The sequence below is a fragment of the Sinocyclocheilus anshuiensis genome, unplaced genomic scaffold (genome assembly GCF_001515605.1).
Source record: "Sinocyclocheilus anshuiensis isolate Anshui unplaced genomic scaffold, SAMN03320099.WGS_v1.1 scaffold12, whole genome shotgun sequence".
NCBI classification, from domain to species: domain Eukaryota; kingdom Metazoa; phylum Chordata; class Actinopteri; order Cypriniformes; family Cyprinidae; genus Sinocyclocheilus; species Sinocyclocheilus anshuiensis.
In genome coordinates this window covers 567,508-582,308 of record NW_015555713.1, presented here as the reverse complement: position 1 = coordinate 582,308, position 14,801 = coordinate 567,508, and the positions used below count along the sequence as shown (strand labels likewise).

General features: G+C 36.7%; 1 protein-coding gene across 1 annotated transcript; it reads left to right on the top strand.

Annotated features, from left to right (window-relative positions):
- Positions 1–7,735, top strand: LOC107672118 (beta-1,4-mannosyl-glycoprotein 4-beta-N-acetylglucosaminyltransferase-like). The gene is made up of 3 exons (XM_016465202.1): positions 1–315; positions 411–536; positions 6,412–7,735. Exons 1-3 carry the CDS (start codon positions 1–3, stop codon positions 7,660–7,662), a joined length of 1,692 nt encoding a protein of 563 aa, XP_016320688.1. The 3' UTR covers positions 7,663–7,735.
- Positions 7,736–14,801: the final 7,066 nt, after the last annotated feature.

Here is a 14,801-nt window from a genome sequence, read left to right as displayed (position 1 = left end):
ATGTTCTGTGGAGCGACGAAACAAAACGAACTTTTCGGCCCTGTGGATCACCGGTATGTCTGGAAGAGGAAAAATGAAGCATACGCTGAAAAGAACAATCTGCCTACAGTTAAGCATGGTGGTGGCTTGGTGATGCACTGGGGCTGTTTTGCATCCTCTGGAAACCTGCAGCTTGTGGAAGGCAAGATGGATTCATTGAAGTATCAAGAAATCCTGGGAGAAAACGTCATGCCGTCTGTGAGGAAGCTGAAGCTTGGGCATCACTGGACCTTCCAACAGGACAATGATCCCAAGCATACATCAGATTCCACCAAGGCCGGTTGCAGAAAAGGTCCTGGAAGATTCTTCAGTGGCCATCACAGTCACCTGACTTGAACCCCATACAAAATCTCTGGTGGGATTTGGAGAAGGCAGTTGTTGCACGCAAACCCAAGAATATCACTGATGTAGAGGCCATTGCTCATGAGGAATGGGCTAAGATTCCTCAGGAACGCTGCCAGAAGCTGGTGTCTGGCTATGCATCTGGTTTGCTGCAGGTCATAACAGCAAAAGGGTGCTCTACTAAGTACTAAAAATGACTGCCATGAAGGGGTTAAATAATTTTAAGACTGCAGAAGTCACTAAAAGTTAAAATTTTCAGATGAATTTGGGGAAACCACGTAAAGCATTTGTTGTGTTGAACTATTTCAATTGCTTTAGTTTGATTTGTTCATTGCAAACAGCTAGCTTAAAGTCTGAAAAGTAAAAAAAAAAAGAAGAAAACCCTGATTTGCAATGGGGGTTGAATAATTTTGAGTGCAGCTGTATATATATATAGCAGCATTATGGCTGCAAGTATTGCATGGCCAAGCATAGCTTTGTTTGTATCTAAGTGGTGATGTTACCCCTAAAAACGGTCAACAGTGTTTCAAATTAAGTGAATTAGATGTGTGTATGCGGAAGAGAAACTGTATTCCTCTTTCTCTGTTGAGCGCTACAGTATGGCAAAGGAAGTTGCTGGTGTGCTCCATCTGTGTGTGCGTGTGTTCCCAAACCAAGAGAAGAGAGCTTTTGTACAGGCTGAGAAAAATGTTGACATTTGAGAATTAGAAGAGGGGGAGTCTGGCTGAAAAAAAGAGCCATTGTGCCCCTGGCATTGGTGCCCTCTGAAGAAACACACACATACACACACACTTACTTACACATTGTCAAACAGGAAGTGTGAATATCGGGTGATTGTTAACATTATAGTTGATTCTGTTCTATAAACTAGCACTAAAGATAAGAGGGGCCATGCCCTTTTTAAATGTCTCTGAAAAATGAAAATCAAAAGTGTTTTAATGTGCACTAAACACACACACACACACACACACACACATATATATATATATATATATATATATATATATATATATATATATATATATATATATATATATATATATATATATATATATATATATATATATATATATATATATATATATATATATATATATATATATATATATATATATATATATATATACAGTATATATGTAATCTAACGCCATGAGTTTAGAAAGGAAAACTTGAAATCGCATCATATGACCCCTTTAAACAGTTTTGCTGGATAATGACGACATGTGGTGCAAAACATTATTGATTTATATAGAAGCTCATTTGGATTGTAAGCACTGGTCTGATAGGTAGGTGGACTGGTTCAGTTGGAGCGAACATAAACTGCAGCCATTGAATGAAAAAGAGCTGCATGAATATTCTTTAGATATCTCCTTTTGTGTTTGACAGAAATAATAACAACACGTGGGTTTGACGCAATGAGTGAGTAAATGTCTACTAACTTCTAAACATACCGGAGGCTTTTTATAGACATTTCTATCATTTCTACAGTCATTTACTGTAAATCACCGAGTATAATACTGCAAATTCCCATTACAGTAAATAATTGTAAATCCCTTTGCATCATGGGAATTTTCTGTGATGTCAAACACCACATAGAGACTTACTGTATTTTTCTTTTTAATTCCTGTATACTACTGTATTTGCTGTAATGGCCTCTTTGGCGCCATTCCACTGAGGTTTTTTATTTTCCTCATTTCTTGCATTTGGATTGACAGGATTTGCCTTACACCCTGTCTACAACGCCGCAACAGCTTGAGACTGTCTACATTGGATGTGTTAAATCGCTTGTAATGATTGGCAAATCAGTTTGTCCTTCATGTCAGAAATAGTGCGAGTGCTTGGAGTACTACTGGGGCATCAGTTTACTGTCCGACATCCATTGTAGATTAGACAGGGGTAGCTGCAGGTCGGAGTAATGGGCGTGGCAAAAGTGCCGAAAGGTGTATGCTACAACAGAAACGAACCCCTAGCCCTAACCAATTAGAATAAAGTGACCAGATTTCTGAAATGAAAACCGGGGACATTTCCTAGTTCAGTGGTCAAAATGTCAATGAATCTCACTTGTGATTATCTACAAATTAAAAAATGGGTATATTTTGTTTTTTAATTGTTGTGGTTTCCATATATTAAATTAATAGGCCTATCATAATTAATAATTACAATGATGTTTGAGGATCAAACTTACCCTAGTTTATTAATAGGCCTACAATTCACCAAAAATCACACTATGAAAAGTGAAAAGTAAATAGTAACTATTGCAAATAGTAAACAGATCAAAATAGGATTATAACAAACTTATTTACAAAAACTAATTATAAATAAAACAATAAATATCAGATCATACCATAAACTGTATTTAACAAATATTTTTTTTACATTTTCTGACTGTATTGAACATTTTCACAAACTGTGGGTATAAAGTAGGCTACTTGCAATTTTTCAAATGATTTTGAGTGAATTAAGTTATTTTGTTTATGCTTATGGAAATGGATCTTTACTATTCCTAATCAGGCTTAGTATTTTGCATTTTAGGCTAATTTTGACCACAAAGTATGTGCTTTTTGCTAGTTCAATTGTTTAGTTTATTATCTTTTATAAGCATTTCGGAGTTGTGACGGCGAAAGTTTCAGGAATGTTTAATACTGTGTGCAAAACAATCCTGCAACCTTATTATACCTTGTCATAAAGTGCACACAAACAATATTACAATATAATTGTTTTAACATGTATAGTTAATATGTGACTACCTTGAAACCAATAACGGTGTCTCTTTTGATAATTGATTATAATAGCACTCGGCTCTCGTCCAAGTTCTTCATGGCTACAGTAGCTCGCAGCGCCCTCTGTTGGTGAAAGTAATAGTTGTTTTGAATGTGCTGTAAAACGGGGACATTTCCGGGGACAGCTCCAGTCCAGTACAGGACACCAAAAATCGGAAAACGGGGACGTCTGGTCACCCTAAATTAGAAAGACCTTTATCCACGCCGCCTACCTTTCGGCACACGCCCACCCTAATCTTTCGGCACGCCCACTGCTCCATCCTGCAGTAATCCCTACTTGTTGTAGATAGTATGACTGATTATAATGGGTTCTATATTGTCTTTTGTTGCGTCGCGTTACGTCGCTCATGTCCGAGGTAGACACGGCAACTGTGTTGCCAGTAAGTTACTGTGTTACCTTTTGAAATGTCTAACAGTGCACACTAATACTGCTTAAAGGTGGAACAAGCAAGAACATGCATGTAATCTGTCCTATTACTTCATCTGCTAAAAAGAGCTTTGTAACGGTAGCTTTGGGATGTGTTTTAAACTCAGATATATGTCCTGAGTCACACCTTAACCAACTGCATTGTGTTGCCCCACCTGTATTTCATGAGTGATGACCAAAACAAGGCCTTCAGTCAGAAGTTAAGCAGGGACTCAGGATATATGACATCATCACAAGCTCAGGCAAGCACAAACAATGGCCCGTACTCGCAGGTCGTCCTGTGAATGTAACTGTGTGATGTTTTAGATTCAGCATGTTGTTTTGGAAGGATGGTTCATGTCTGTCTGGCAGCACACTCTCAGGGCCATGAATATAAGCACATGAATATAAAATCACAGTTTTGTGGTTTCAAGAGACTGAAAACGAGCAGACTGGTTTTTAATACTTTATTGGATTGGGTAAAGTCAGGTAAGCTGTCTCATTTTATTTTAAATTGTCCTCTAGACAAGTAGAAAAGACATGGGTTAAACTAATAAATTCAGGATGCCTGCTATCAAGTTAAATAAAAATATAAAATAAAATGTTTATTATAGTACAGGTGCATCTCAATAAATTAGAATGTCGTGGAAAAGTTAATTTATTTCAGTAATTCAACTCAAATTGTGAAACTCGTGTATTCAATAAATTCAATGCACACAGACTGTAGTTGTTTAAGTCTCTGGTTCTTTTAATTGTGATGATTTTGGCTCACATTTAACAAAAACCCACCAATTCACTATCTCAACAAATTAGAATACTTCATATATATATATATTTAAAAATTTGAAGGCAGTCATAACTGGCAGTCTCTTTGTTAATAATTGAAGACAAAATTGATTCATCATATGGTCAAACACTGACCTTCGTACTATATAAAACCATGCTTAAACATGATGATTGAGGATATAAATTGTAGTTCAGCAATAGATTCTGTTTGTCCTGTTCAATATTAACACTGCGAGGCGAGAAAATGGTGATAAGAGAAAAACTGAGCTCACGGGTCAGGTGAATTATTCACTCAGCTGCTCTCTTTTTAGTTAAACTTAGTTAAACTAAACAAAAATGAGAAATGTTGAAATGAAATATATTTTGTTTCAGTTAATGTTTATTTAAGTAATTAAAACGTTTTTTTATGGTTTTAGTTACTGATAAAAACCCTGGTTCATGCCTATCTCTTTTCAGTGTTTGTAGGTTTTTTCTCCCTTCTTCAATAAATTTCCGTTCTTTTTTTTTTTCTTTTTTTTTGGAATGTAACATGTTGCGACAGTAAAACTGCTTCCTTGATTCAAAAGTTTTTGTCTTGCGTGGGAACATTTGCTTATTCATTTCCGCAACATTACATAGTGTATGAAGGCATTAAAGAGATTTCAAACGAAAATGTTGTCATCATTTACTCACCCTCATATCATTCCAAACATGTATCAGTGTCTGTCTTCTGCTGACAAAAAAAGATATTCTGAAGAATATATGTTTTTCAACAGTATTTTTTTTTTGTTGTTCAACAGAAGAAAAAACTCATACAGGTCTGAAACATCTTGAGGGTGAGTAAATGATGAGAACATTTTCATTTTTGGGTGAACTATCCCTTTGAGTAAAAATGACATGTTCATAGACACCATTAGCATGTCATCGATATGAGAAAGCTTGCAAATGTTGCAGTGAGAGCACTTTGGATTGACCCATTGCTTACCGTGTGTTTTATTGTGACTGTTAGTTCAGGTCAGATCTTTGCTCCAGGTTGTTGGAGACAGGTTTAAGAACTATCTGTGTAGTAAGGCCATAAAGTGGAAAATATGAGATAGACAAGTGCTCAACAAGAAGGTCTTGTTATCATGGTCAGTTTTTTTTTTTTTTTGCTTGCCCTGCACATTTTTGCTGACCCCACCATGAAAAGAAAATCTATATTATACTAGTTTAATATAAAATTATTGCTGCCTCTTTCATTAAAACACAGTTTTAATGGATTTTTCATATACATAACAACAGAGCCCAAACTTAAATTTAATTACTATTTATTTTTAAACATAATAATCAACACTCATCTGAAAAAAAATGTATGCAAAACATGTAAATTGCACATAATGCAGTTTTTAAATTTTAAATTAAATGCAGTTTAAATTATAAATATTTTATTTGTTGTTGAAATCATTTACACAGTGGTTCTCAACTTTTTCATAACAGATTTATTTAAACATACATTAAATAATTAAGACATCACTAACAGGTAAAGTAAAATATAATGATTATAAAGTCTAATATTTCACCAAATGCTCTTCTGCACTTCATTTCTCTGGCGCACTAACGAGCTGTGGACACTTGCCTGAAGTAAATGAAATGCTACGTGACATTTTGTTTACAAGCTGTTTTATTGCCGTCTTTCCGTGGTTGAAACACTGATCGAGTGATTACATGAGGCGTGAGATGTTCATTCATGTTTATTTCATGTTAAAACTAGTAGTAAAAGAGAAAGGAATGATCGCGCTGCTGTTTAAACTGAGGCGTTTATACAGCGATCTGTCGCGCCACATCAAAGAGCTCAAAACGGAGCTCTATATTTGAGATATGATACTTTGTTTCTTATCAAAAGCAACAATATAGCTGGAAGTTTCCAAATGAAGTTCCACTCATGCAGTGGTTAAACCAACGCTGTATTTGTTCGGTAGCTACACATGCGTACCGAACCGAAAAACCCGTACCGAAAATTCTCCATATGAATACGTGTACTGTTACACCCCTATATATATATATATATTTTTTTTTATTATACTCTTTACTTCCAAATAGGGCAATGTTGACTCAAATGTGATCCTGCCAGGCCCTTCAGATAGGAAACTTCATGAGCGTACCTTTGTACTCCATGATGATCCCACACCCTTTTTCATCCACACCAAATCCGGAGCAGTGTGCTTCAGAGAGGGGACGGATGTGGCCGCCTCCGCATCTCACCGCAGGTTACTGCAACATCACAGAGAAATCAACCCCAAAGACAAAGCAATCAATGCAGACAAGATGGTGGTTCAGTGTCCCTGCCGGCAGGGTTGGCACGGTCCTCACTGTGGCATCCCTACCAGTGTGTATCATTCCAATCTCCCATCCAAGTCAAAAGTAACACCCAGAAAAGTTCCACGTCGGGTCATCAATGCCATCAACATCAACCACGAGTTTGACCTACTACACGCTCGATTCCACGAACTTGGGGATGTTGTGGATGTGTTTTTGGTCTGTGAATCCAATTTCACCGCGTACGGTGACTCAAGACCTCTTGTCTTCCGCAAACAGATCCTAAATGGAATGTTTGACTACATAAAGCACAAAATCCTGTACGTCTTCCTGGACCATTTTCCTGATGGCGGCCATTCGGATGGCTGGATCGTGGATGATTACCTACGCACTTATTTGACCAAAAACGGAATGTCGAGGCTTGAGGGCCTCAAAGAGGATGATGTTTTCATCATCGATGATGCAGATGAAATTCCTGCTCGAGATGGAATCCTTTTCCTCAAACTCTACGATGGCTGGACGGAACCGGTCGGGATCCACATGCGCAAATCCCTATACGGATTCTACTGGAGGCAGTTTGGAACGCTAAACGTTTTATCTGCTTGCACGGCAGCTATGCTCTTTAAGGTTTACAATGGTGATGGGATTTTTCTTCGACGGCGGTCGTATTATTCCATGTCGGGATTCCGGGAATACGAGAACTCCACAGGACGCATTCTGGTACCATGGGCCATCGGAAGCCCCATTCACTACGCTGGATGGCACTGTTCTTGGTGTTTTAAACCAGAAGGAATTTATTACAAACTCATATCAGCCCAAAATGGAGACTTCCCACGTTGGGGTGATTACAGCGAGAAACGGAAGATAAGTTATATTAAAGAGTTAATACAGACAGGGGGTTGGTTTGATGGGTCTATACCAGACTATCCACCTTCAGACCCCAAAGAGCATATGTTTGCTCCCAAATACCTGCTGGACAACAATAAAAAATATCGCTACCTGCTGGAGAACCCATACGCAAAAGAGAAACATTAAGAGAAACGGGTCTGTTTCAAATGGGCAGCTTAAAGGTGCACTAAGATATTTTTGCCAAACAATGTTGATATTTGAAAGCACCAAAACAAACACACCCATACCCCAACAGGACCACGCCCCTATTTTGATAACTCTGCCCCACACATACGTACACAACACTGGCACCGACGATGGCGGAATCTGCTATGCCTGCCGACATATTCAAGCAAAAAGCCAACACAGAAAAGTTGTGTGAAAAAGCAAAATCAACATAACTCACCTATTAAGAAGAAACAAAGTAATCTTGGCGTCTGATTCCCTTCCGCTCCTTGAGTTTCTCCACTGCTGGAAAGCTGCTCCAATATTTACGCGGTCCTACGTCTTGCCTGATCGTAACCCTTCATTTTAATGTTTTGTTCCTCTGAAATATATCCCCCCCCCTTTTTTTTTTATCTGCCATCTCTCGCTATCTATAGTCGATCTGCTAATATCCGTCCTGTGCACTCACTGAGCGCTCTGTTCTCCCTATCATTACTAGACACGCCCCTTACTGCTGATTGGCTGCGAGTTTGTTTTGGGACTCGGTCCTACACAGTGGTCAAAAGCGTTTTTCAAAAATCGCTTAGTGCACCTTTAAGTTTAAGCGAGAAGTGAAACTGAATGATAAGGTGTTTCACAGCCTTTTGTGGTTCATGATTGAATTTCCAAGTTCCACAATTCTTACGACTTCACAACACATCACAGGCACATCATAATAACAACCACTAAGAACACCAACATATCTTACTATTTAATCAGAATTATTTCTTTAGACTCTCTAACAAGAATGATACCAAGTGATTTAGCCACTTCATGGCTATAAAATTATGCTTTTATGGTTTAAAAACAATTACAATTAATGAGAATATTCTCCATACACCCTGTCAGGTGACACCAAGGTTAACTCCAAGGTTAACTCATATTTCATTACTATGAAAAGATCTCCAAACGTAATAGTAATGTATAAAAATAATTGCAATAAATAGCATTTAAATGGACTTGATGATTTGATATGACGTTTATTTATATAAATGTTTACTCCGTGTGAATGATGAGCACTTAATTGGCTTAAACCCCCATGTCCAGTAATGGTTTCTGTATTCATAAAGGAGATCTGCACAGAGTATGACAGTCATATCGGGACTAAATGGATTATTTTCATTGATGTTTTGATATAAAATCTGATATTTGCTGGTGCAGCTGAAAGATCTGGTCTGTGTGGATAGATTACTGTTTAAATCAAAAATGCATCACGTAATGGTAACGCTATCTTACTGTATATATATATTTTATTATTATTTTTTTTTATGGGTTTTGTTAACAGGATTTTATGAATTTTCATCTACACTGGAAAAAAAATATTTAAAATTTGTTAGCTTTATGCTTAAAACAAGTAAAAACAAACTAAAATATATATTGTGAAAACACGTGTTATTTTACAACAATTTGCAATAAAATGGTCTTGTTGTGTACGGGTGTTTATATAGTTTATACAAGATGATAAAACAAAACAAAAAATCTAAATCAGTAGTGTTAATATTTTAATGCTTTTTACACTGCAAAGGACAATGGTACTGCAACTGTAATGCCAGTTTCACTTTTTCATAGTCCACTGATGGCCTGTCACATCCTGTAAAGGTTTAAGATTTTGCTGATGACTTGTGTTTCAAAGCTTTCATAGGGTCGGTCACGCTCTGTGTGCTTGGATATGGATACATTAAGCATTAGCCATCAACACCCCATTATGTGGGTCTTGTAAATTGTGCTTTGAAACCGGATAACCTGTCAGGAACCAAGTTTGCAAGAGCCTGACCATGTGCCAGCAAAGTTAGCAGCAACAGGAAAGAAATTATAAGTCAAAGTCAAATATGGGAAGTTTTAGAAAGTAGGGAAGTCAAACCTTGAAGTTTATAATTAAAGGGACAGTTCACCCAAAAATGAAATTTGTCATCATTTACTCAGCCTCATGTCATTCTAAACCTGTATGATTTTCAAAGTATGAACAGAAAACACAACAGAACGTCATTTGGTTACCAAATGATGATAAAGGTTAACCAAATGAGGTGTTACTCCTATTTCACTAGTAAAAGATCACCGTACTGTTCATAATCATACACTCTAAAAAATGCTGGGTTGTTTCAACCCAATGTTGGGTCAAATATGGACTAACCCAACTGTTGGGTTAAAAAGTTAATTTAAAAATGTAACCAAAATTTAGCTCAACAGTTGGGTTAGTCAATATTTGACCCAACATTGGGTTGAAACAACCCAGCATTTTTTAGAGTGTAGTAATGTATGAAAGCAATCGAAACAAATAGCACTTAAATTGACTCAATCATTTGATTTGAAGTTTATTCATATGAATATTTACTTCATATGAATGCTGTGCACTAAACTGGCTGTAGTACATTTGTGCTTAGTTTTGTTATTTGACTCTGAAACATGATGTACAGCACATATGGATGCTTTCAGTGGTTTAAAGGAATAGTTCACCCAAACATGAAATATGCTGTAAATGTACACACCCCGATGCCATCCAAGATGAAGATGAGATTTTTCTTCATCTGAACAGTTTTGGAGAAATGTAGCGTTACATCACTTGCTCACCAATGGATCCTCTGCAGTGAATGGGTGCCGTCAGAATGAGAGTCCAAACAGCTGATAAAAACATCACATTAATCCACAAGTAATCCACACGACTCCAGTCCATCAATTAACATCTTGTGAAATTAAAAGCTCCATGTTTATGATAAACAAATCCATCACTAAGACATTTTTAACTTCAAACCGCTGCTTCGAGCCAAAATATGAGTAAATTTTTTGGCCAGATAATGTTTCCTCCAGTGAAAAAGTCCATTCCCTGTTGTCCTCACATCAAAATCCATTGACATGGATATGTTTAGAACTGTTTAGGCTTGTAAGTGGTGCTTGATCTGTGCATATTTCTCTCCTGATTCAGACGAGATGACTGTTCAGTGTTCACTATAGAAAGCAATAGATAGAGGACTTGTAGTATTTTGGCCAGAAGTTAAAAATGCCTTAATTTTGTTTTTTCTTTTTTCTTCATCTTCTTCTTTATTTTTAACGGCTGTTGGCATCCAGTTTATCGGTGCTTTTTTTCTTGCAAACATGCAGCTTTCACTTCACAGGATGTTAATTGATGGACTGGAGTGGTATCAGCTGTTTGGACTCTCATTCTGCCGGCACCCATTCACTGCAGAGGATCCATATAGTGAGCAAGTGATGTAATGCTACATTTCTCCAAATCTGTTCCAATTTAGAAACAAACTCATCTAGGATGACCCGAGGGTCAGAAGATTTACAGCAAATTTTCATTGTTTGGCTGAACGATATCTTTAACTGATGTTTCTTATTTACATAAAGTTACATAATGTGTATATGACAGTAGACGAACATGCATATCAGCATGGAAAGAGATATTCTGAAAGATGGTTACACTTTTTTCTGAATGTTTTGTGATGTTCATCACCATACTTGTGTGACATTTTGTGAAACATCCCCTTTTATTCTAAATATGATGATAGAACTGTCATTTGTGGGTTAACTCTTCCTTTTACAATATGTTTACATGAGACGTGAAAAATATGGCCAACATGTTAAACTATTGTAATTCCTTTAGAGAAATTAGAAGCCATAATCTGTACAGTAGAATAATGATCAGTAGGTTAAATGGTTGTTTTACTGTCCAACACATCAAATAGGGCAGTTTTTCAGATATTCATCAGTCAAATGTTAGCACACTGGATGTTGCGCAACTGCAGTCACTGTTTTTTCGTTGTTTGATGATTGCTGTGCAATTATTGATATTTCAGAGTGTGTTTTATAAATGAATGTGAATGAATTGTATTTTTCATATGTTTGGGGTTGAACAGTTGTAATAATGTGGATAATGGTACTCAATGTTGATTACTCTTGTATGTGTCAAATATTTTTCGGAGAAATTTATAGTTGCTTTTACAAATGATTCACGTAGGAAGTAATTTTTGTATGAATTTGTATTTATTGGGAGAAATAAAATCAAGATTTTTCTCGTTTGTAAGTCATCTTTTCTAAATAAAAGACCACTATGATTATTTCATCTGCATTGTGATTATAATGAAATGCATTTCCCTCTCACCACTAGAGGGTGATAGAACACAAGCGTTTCTCTTTATTTATTCAATAAAAACTAGCTATGGCTATCACATTGAACCAAGTTTAAAGGAATACATAACTCGAAAATAAAAATGTGGTCTGTACTTAACCCATATTATGGGTGAAACACAAAATGCTAGGCAGAATGTTTTAATTTTTAAAGTGCATGCTGATTTGTACTGGTAAGAACAAAAAAAGTAATCAATACAGATCCTCCACGGAGTCTTCCAAAATCTTTTTGAACCTTGTTATGTTTTATGGATGAAAAAAAAAAAGTTTGGAATGTGTTGAGGTTGAAAAAAACAACATAATTTTATTCATAATTTTCATTTATAAGAGGAAAGTTGCAAGAACATTTTGATTCCGTTAGTCAATTATTCAAAATGACATCAGTGAAATTAAACCTTTATTGTGGCATATAAAATAATGAAAGAAAAATTGTAGATATCCACACAGTACATTAATATTAAGCACCATTGAGTTAAAAACCAAAACCTTTTAAAATGAATGTCAAGTATGTAACATATAGCACCTGATGTGTTCAACTTACAAATCATTTTTAGCACCTGATTCCTTGGTAACAATGCAATCAGATTTTTTTTTGTTTTTGTCCTCAGCACCATTTCTTTACTTGTTAATATTGTAGAATCTCTACATTCCTGAGATCCAGATTCTGCAGTCCAGACTGAAGTGGTTTTAAGATAAAAAAAACTGCCAGCTTTTATTGAAGAGTCTTTTAAGTCACTGATTGGGGCAGAGATCGGTGCCTCGTGGTTTCAGAACATTTAATCTCACTCTCCCTGTCTATATTTCTATCATGTGAGTCTCTCTCAAGTGGATTCTTACTACTGAAAAAGGAAAGCCACATACATCCTGTTTAACAGCAACAGAGCCAGGCACAACCACATATACACTCAAAGCAGATCTTCTCAGGACCTGGCCCATTTAAAACCAACAAATGGCTGATTTTTATTACATTTTCTTAAACCAGATTAAAAGAATTAACATTTAAAAGTCTGAGGTCAATAGGATTTTTTAAGGAAATTAATACTTTTATTCCGCAAGGCTGCTTTAAAATGATCGAAAGTGACACTAAAGGCAGCACAGGTGTTTTCAACATTGATTATAATAAGAAATGTTTCTTTAGCATCAATACGCATATTAGAATGATTTCGGAAGGATCATGTGACACTGAAGACTGGAGTTTTAAATTACATTTTAAAATAGAAAACAGTTATTTAAAATTGTAATAATATTTCACAATATTACGGTTTTACTATACTTTTGATGAAATAAATGCAGCCTTGGTGAGCACAATAGACTTCTTTCAAACACATTTTAAAAATCGTACTGACCTCAACCTTTTGAATGGTAGTTTATACTAGACCCCCCCCCCCCCAAAACCCCTGAGCAGATGTTTTCAATTCTGATGCAGATCAGACTTCTGATGTTCTCCCTGCAGACAATAAATGGCTATAAAAAATAGACCTATACATCTAGAGACCGTATTATCATCAGAGACGTGGGCTTATTTAACTTGGGCTAGTAAGCAATGGCCTAGCAACCACATGTTTGCTATGACTCCAGTGGCCTGTTGATGTTTGAAGGGACCAGCAGCAGGTTTAAGTACTCAGTCACGCCATGTAAACATCCTATCACAACTAACATAAACCAGCTACCATTTCCCAGATGCTGCTGATGGATTTGGAAAAGACCCTGCCTAAACACAGACCTAAATATCTGGGGCTGGGCTACATCAGTGGTTCTCAACTGGTTTCACTTAAGATCTGGAGGTCAGAACTGTTTATCGTCCAACAGTAAGCAGAAAGGTCCCTGAAGTCAAACATTTTTGTTAATATCACCATGAAATTGGTCAGCACCCAACCCCATATCTGCTGTAAGTTGTAGACGCATTTTATTTCGCTTTCCATACAGTTGTTCAATTGTTTTTTGAAGATTATATCACCTCACACAACCTGACCATGTTGGCATCTGCCTAATTTGACTAGCTTCCACATGACATAAAATTACACCAAACTACTGTACAGTATGCATAGACACTACATAGTTTGGACGCATAGATTTTGATGCCAACCACAAAAGATATAGGAAGTATTTTCTCCTCCTTTTGTATATTTACAGCAACAAACCAACAAAACAGACCTGCAGCTCATTTTTGGATCATGATCCATCAGATAAGAACCACTGGAGTTCATTTTGGATGCTAAGTTGCGGTCATATTTACCTTTGCTCTGAGACATTTTACGTTGCCCACTCACATTTCAGACGTTCTATTAATGTTACAGAACTTTGAAAGAATCTTGCCAAAACATTAGCCAAAGTTCTGAGAACGTTCCCTGTAATGCCTGGTATGCACTGCACAATTTTAGGCGGTCCCAGATGAAAGATGCCCAACGGGAAACAGTCGTGGTGATTTCTTTGGTCATGGCTCATACTTTGTACTGTGAGAGAGATTCAAAGATGGCTGTTTTCACGGTCTTGCGACCAAAGATAGTGTCAGACCATCTCACAGTGTGTTTGCTGCTACGACTTATGTCTACTGACTAGCCAATAAAAATTCAACATGAAATGACGTATTGATCAACGCAACATGGCGCTAAAGTTTAAATACCATGGAGGCAAAAAGAAGGAATACTGGTACGTGGAAACCACAATTGCCAAAGTGCGATTTATCTTGACTTTTATCTTAACTTGCGTCATAGCCTACGATTCAATAGGTGTCATCATTGTACAGTCTACATATAGGCCTATGTCGTACCCAAGATTATTAAACCAATATGACACAGTGTAATGATCTTATCAGATTGCTGAAATCGCACAGTCTACAGACTTAGACTACAGGCCTTAGCTGGGAAACTTTTTTGCCCACAAAATGTCTCTAATGTGAAATAATGAAATGTGACCGCAATTTCCCGGTTCTCTTCATACGAGACCCCACACCGAAG

What these genes read in the sequence shown, in the direction of transcription:
- LOC107672118 (XM_016465202.1), top strand. Translation starts at nt 1, where the DNA reads ATGTTCTGTGGAGCGACGAAACAAAACGAACTTTTCGGCCCTGTGGAT. An exon ending in ATACATCAGATTCCACCAAG is followed by an intron (nt 316 to 410) that starts GCCGGTTGCAGA and finishes GATTTGGAGAAG; the next exon opens with GCAGTTGTTGCACGCAAACC. An exon ending in ATGCATCTGGTTTGCTGCAG is followed by an intron (nt 537 to 6,411) that starts GTCATAACAGCA and finishes ACTTCCAAATAG; the next exon opens with GGCAATGTTGACTCAAATGT.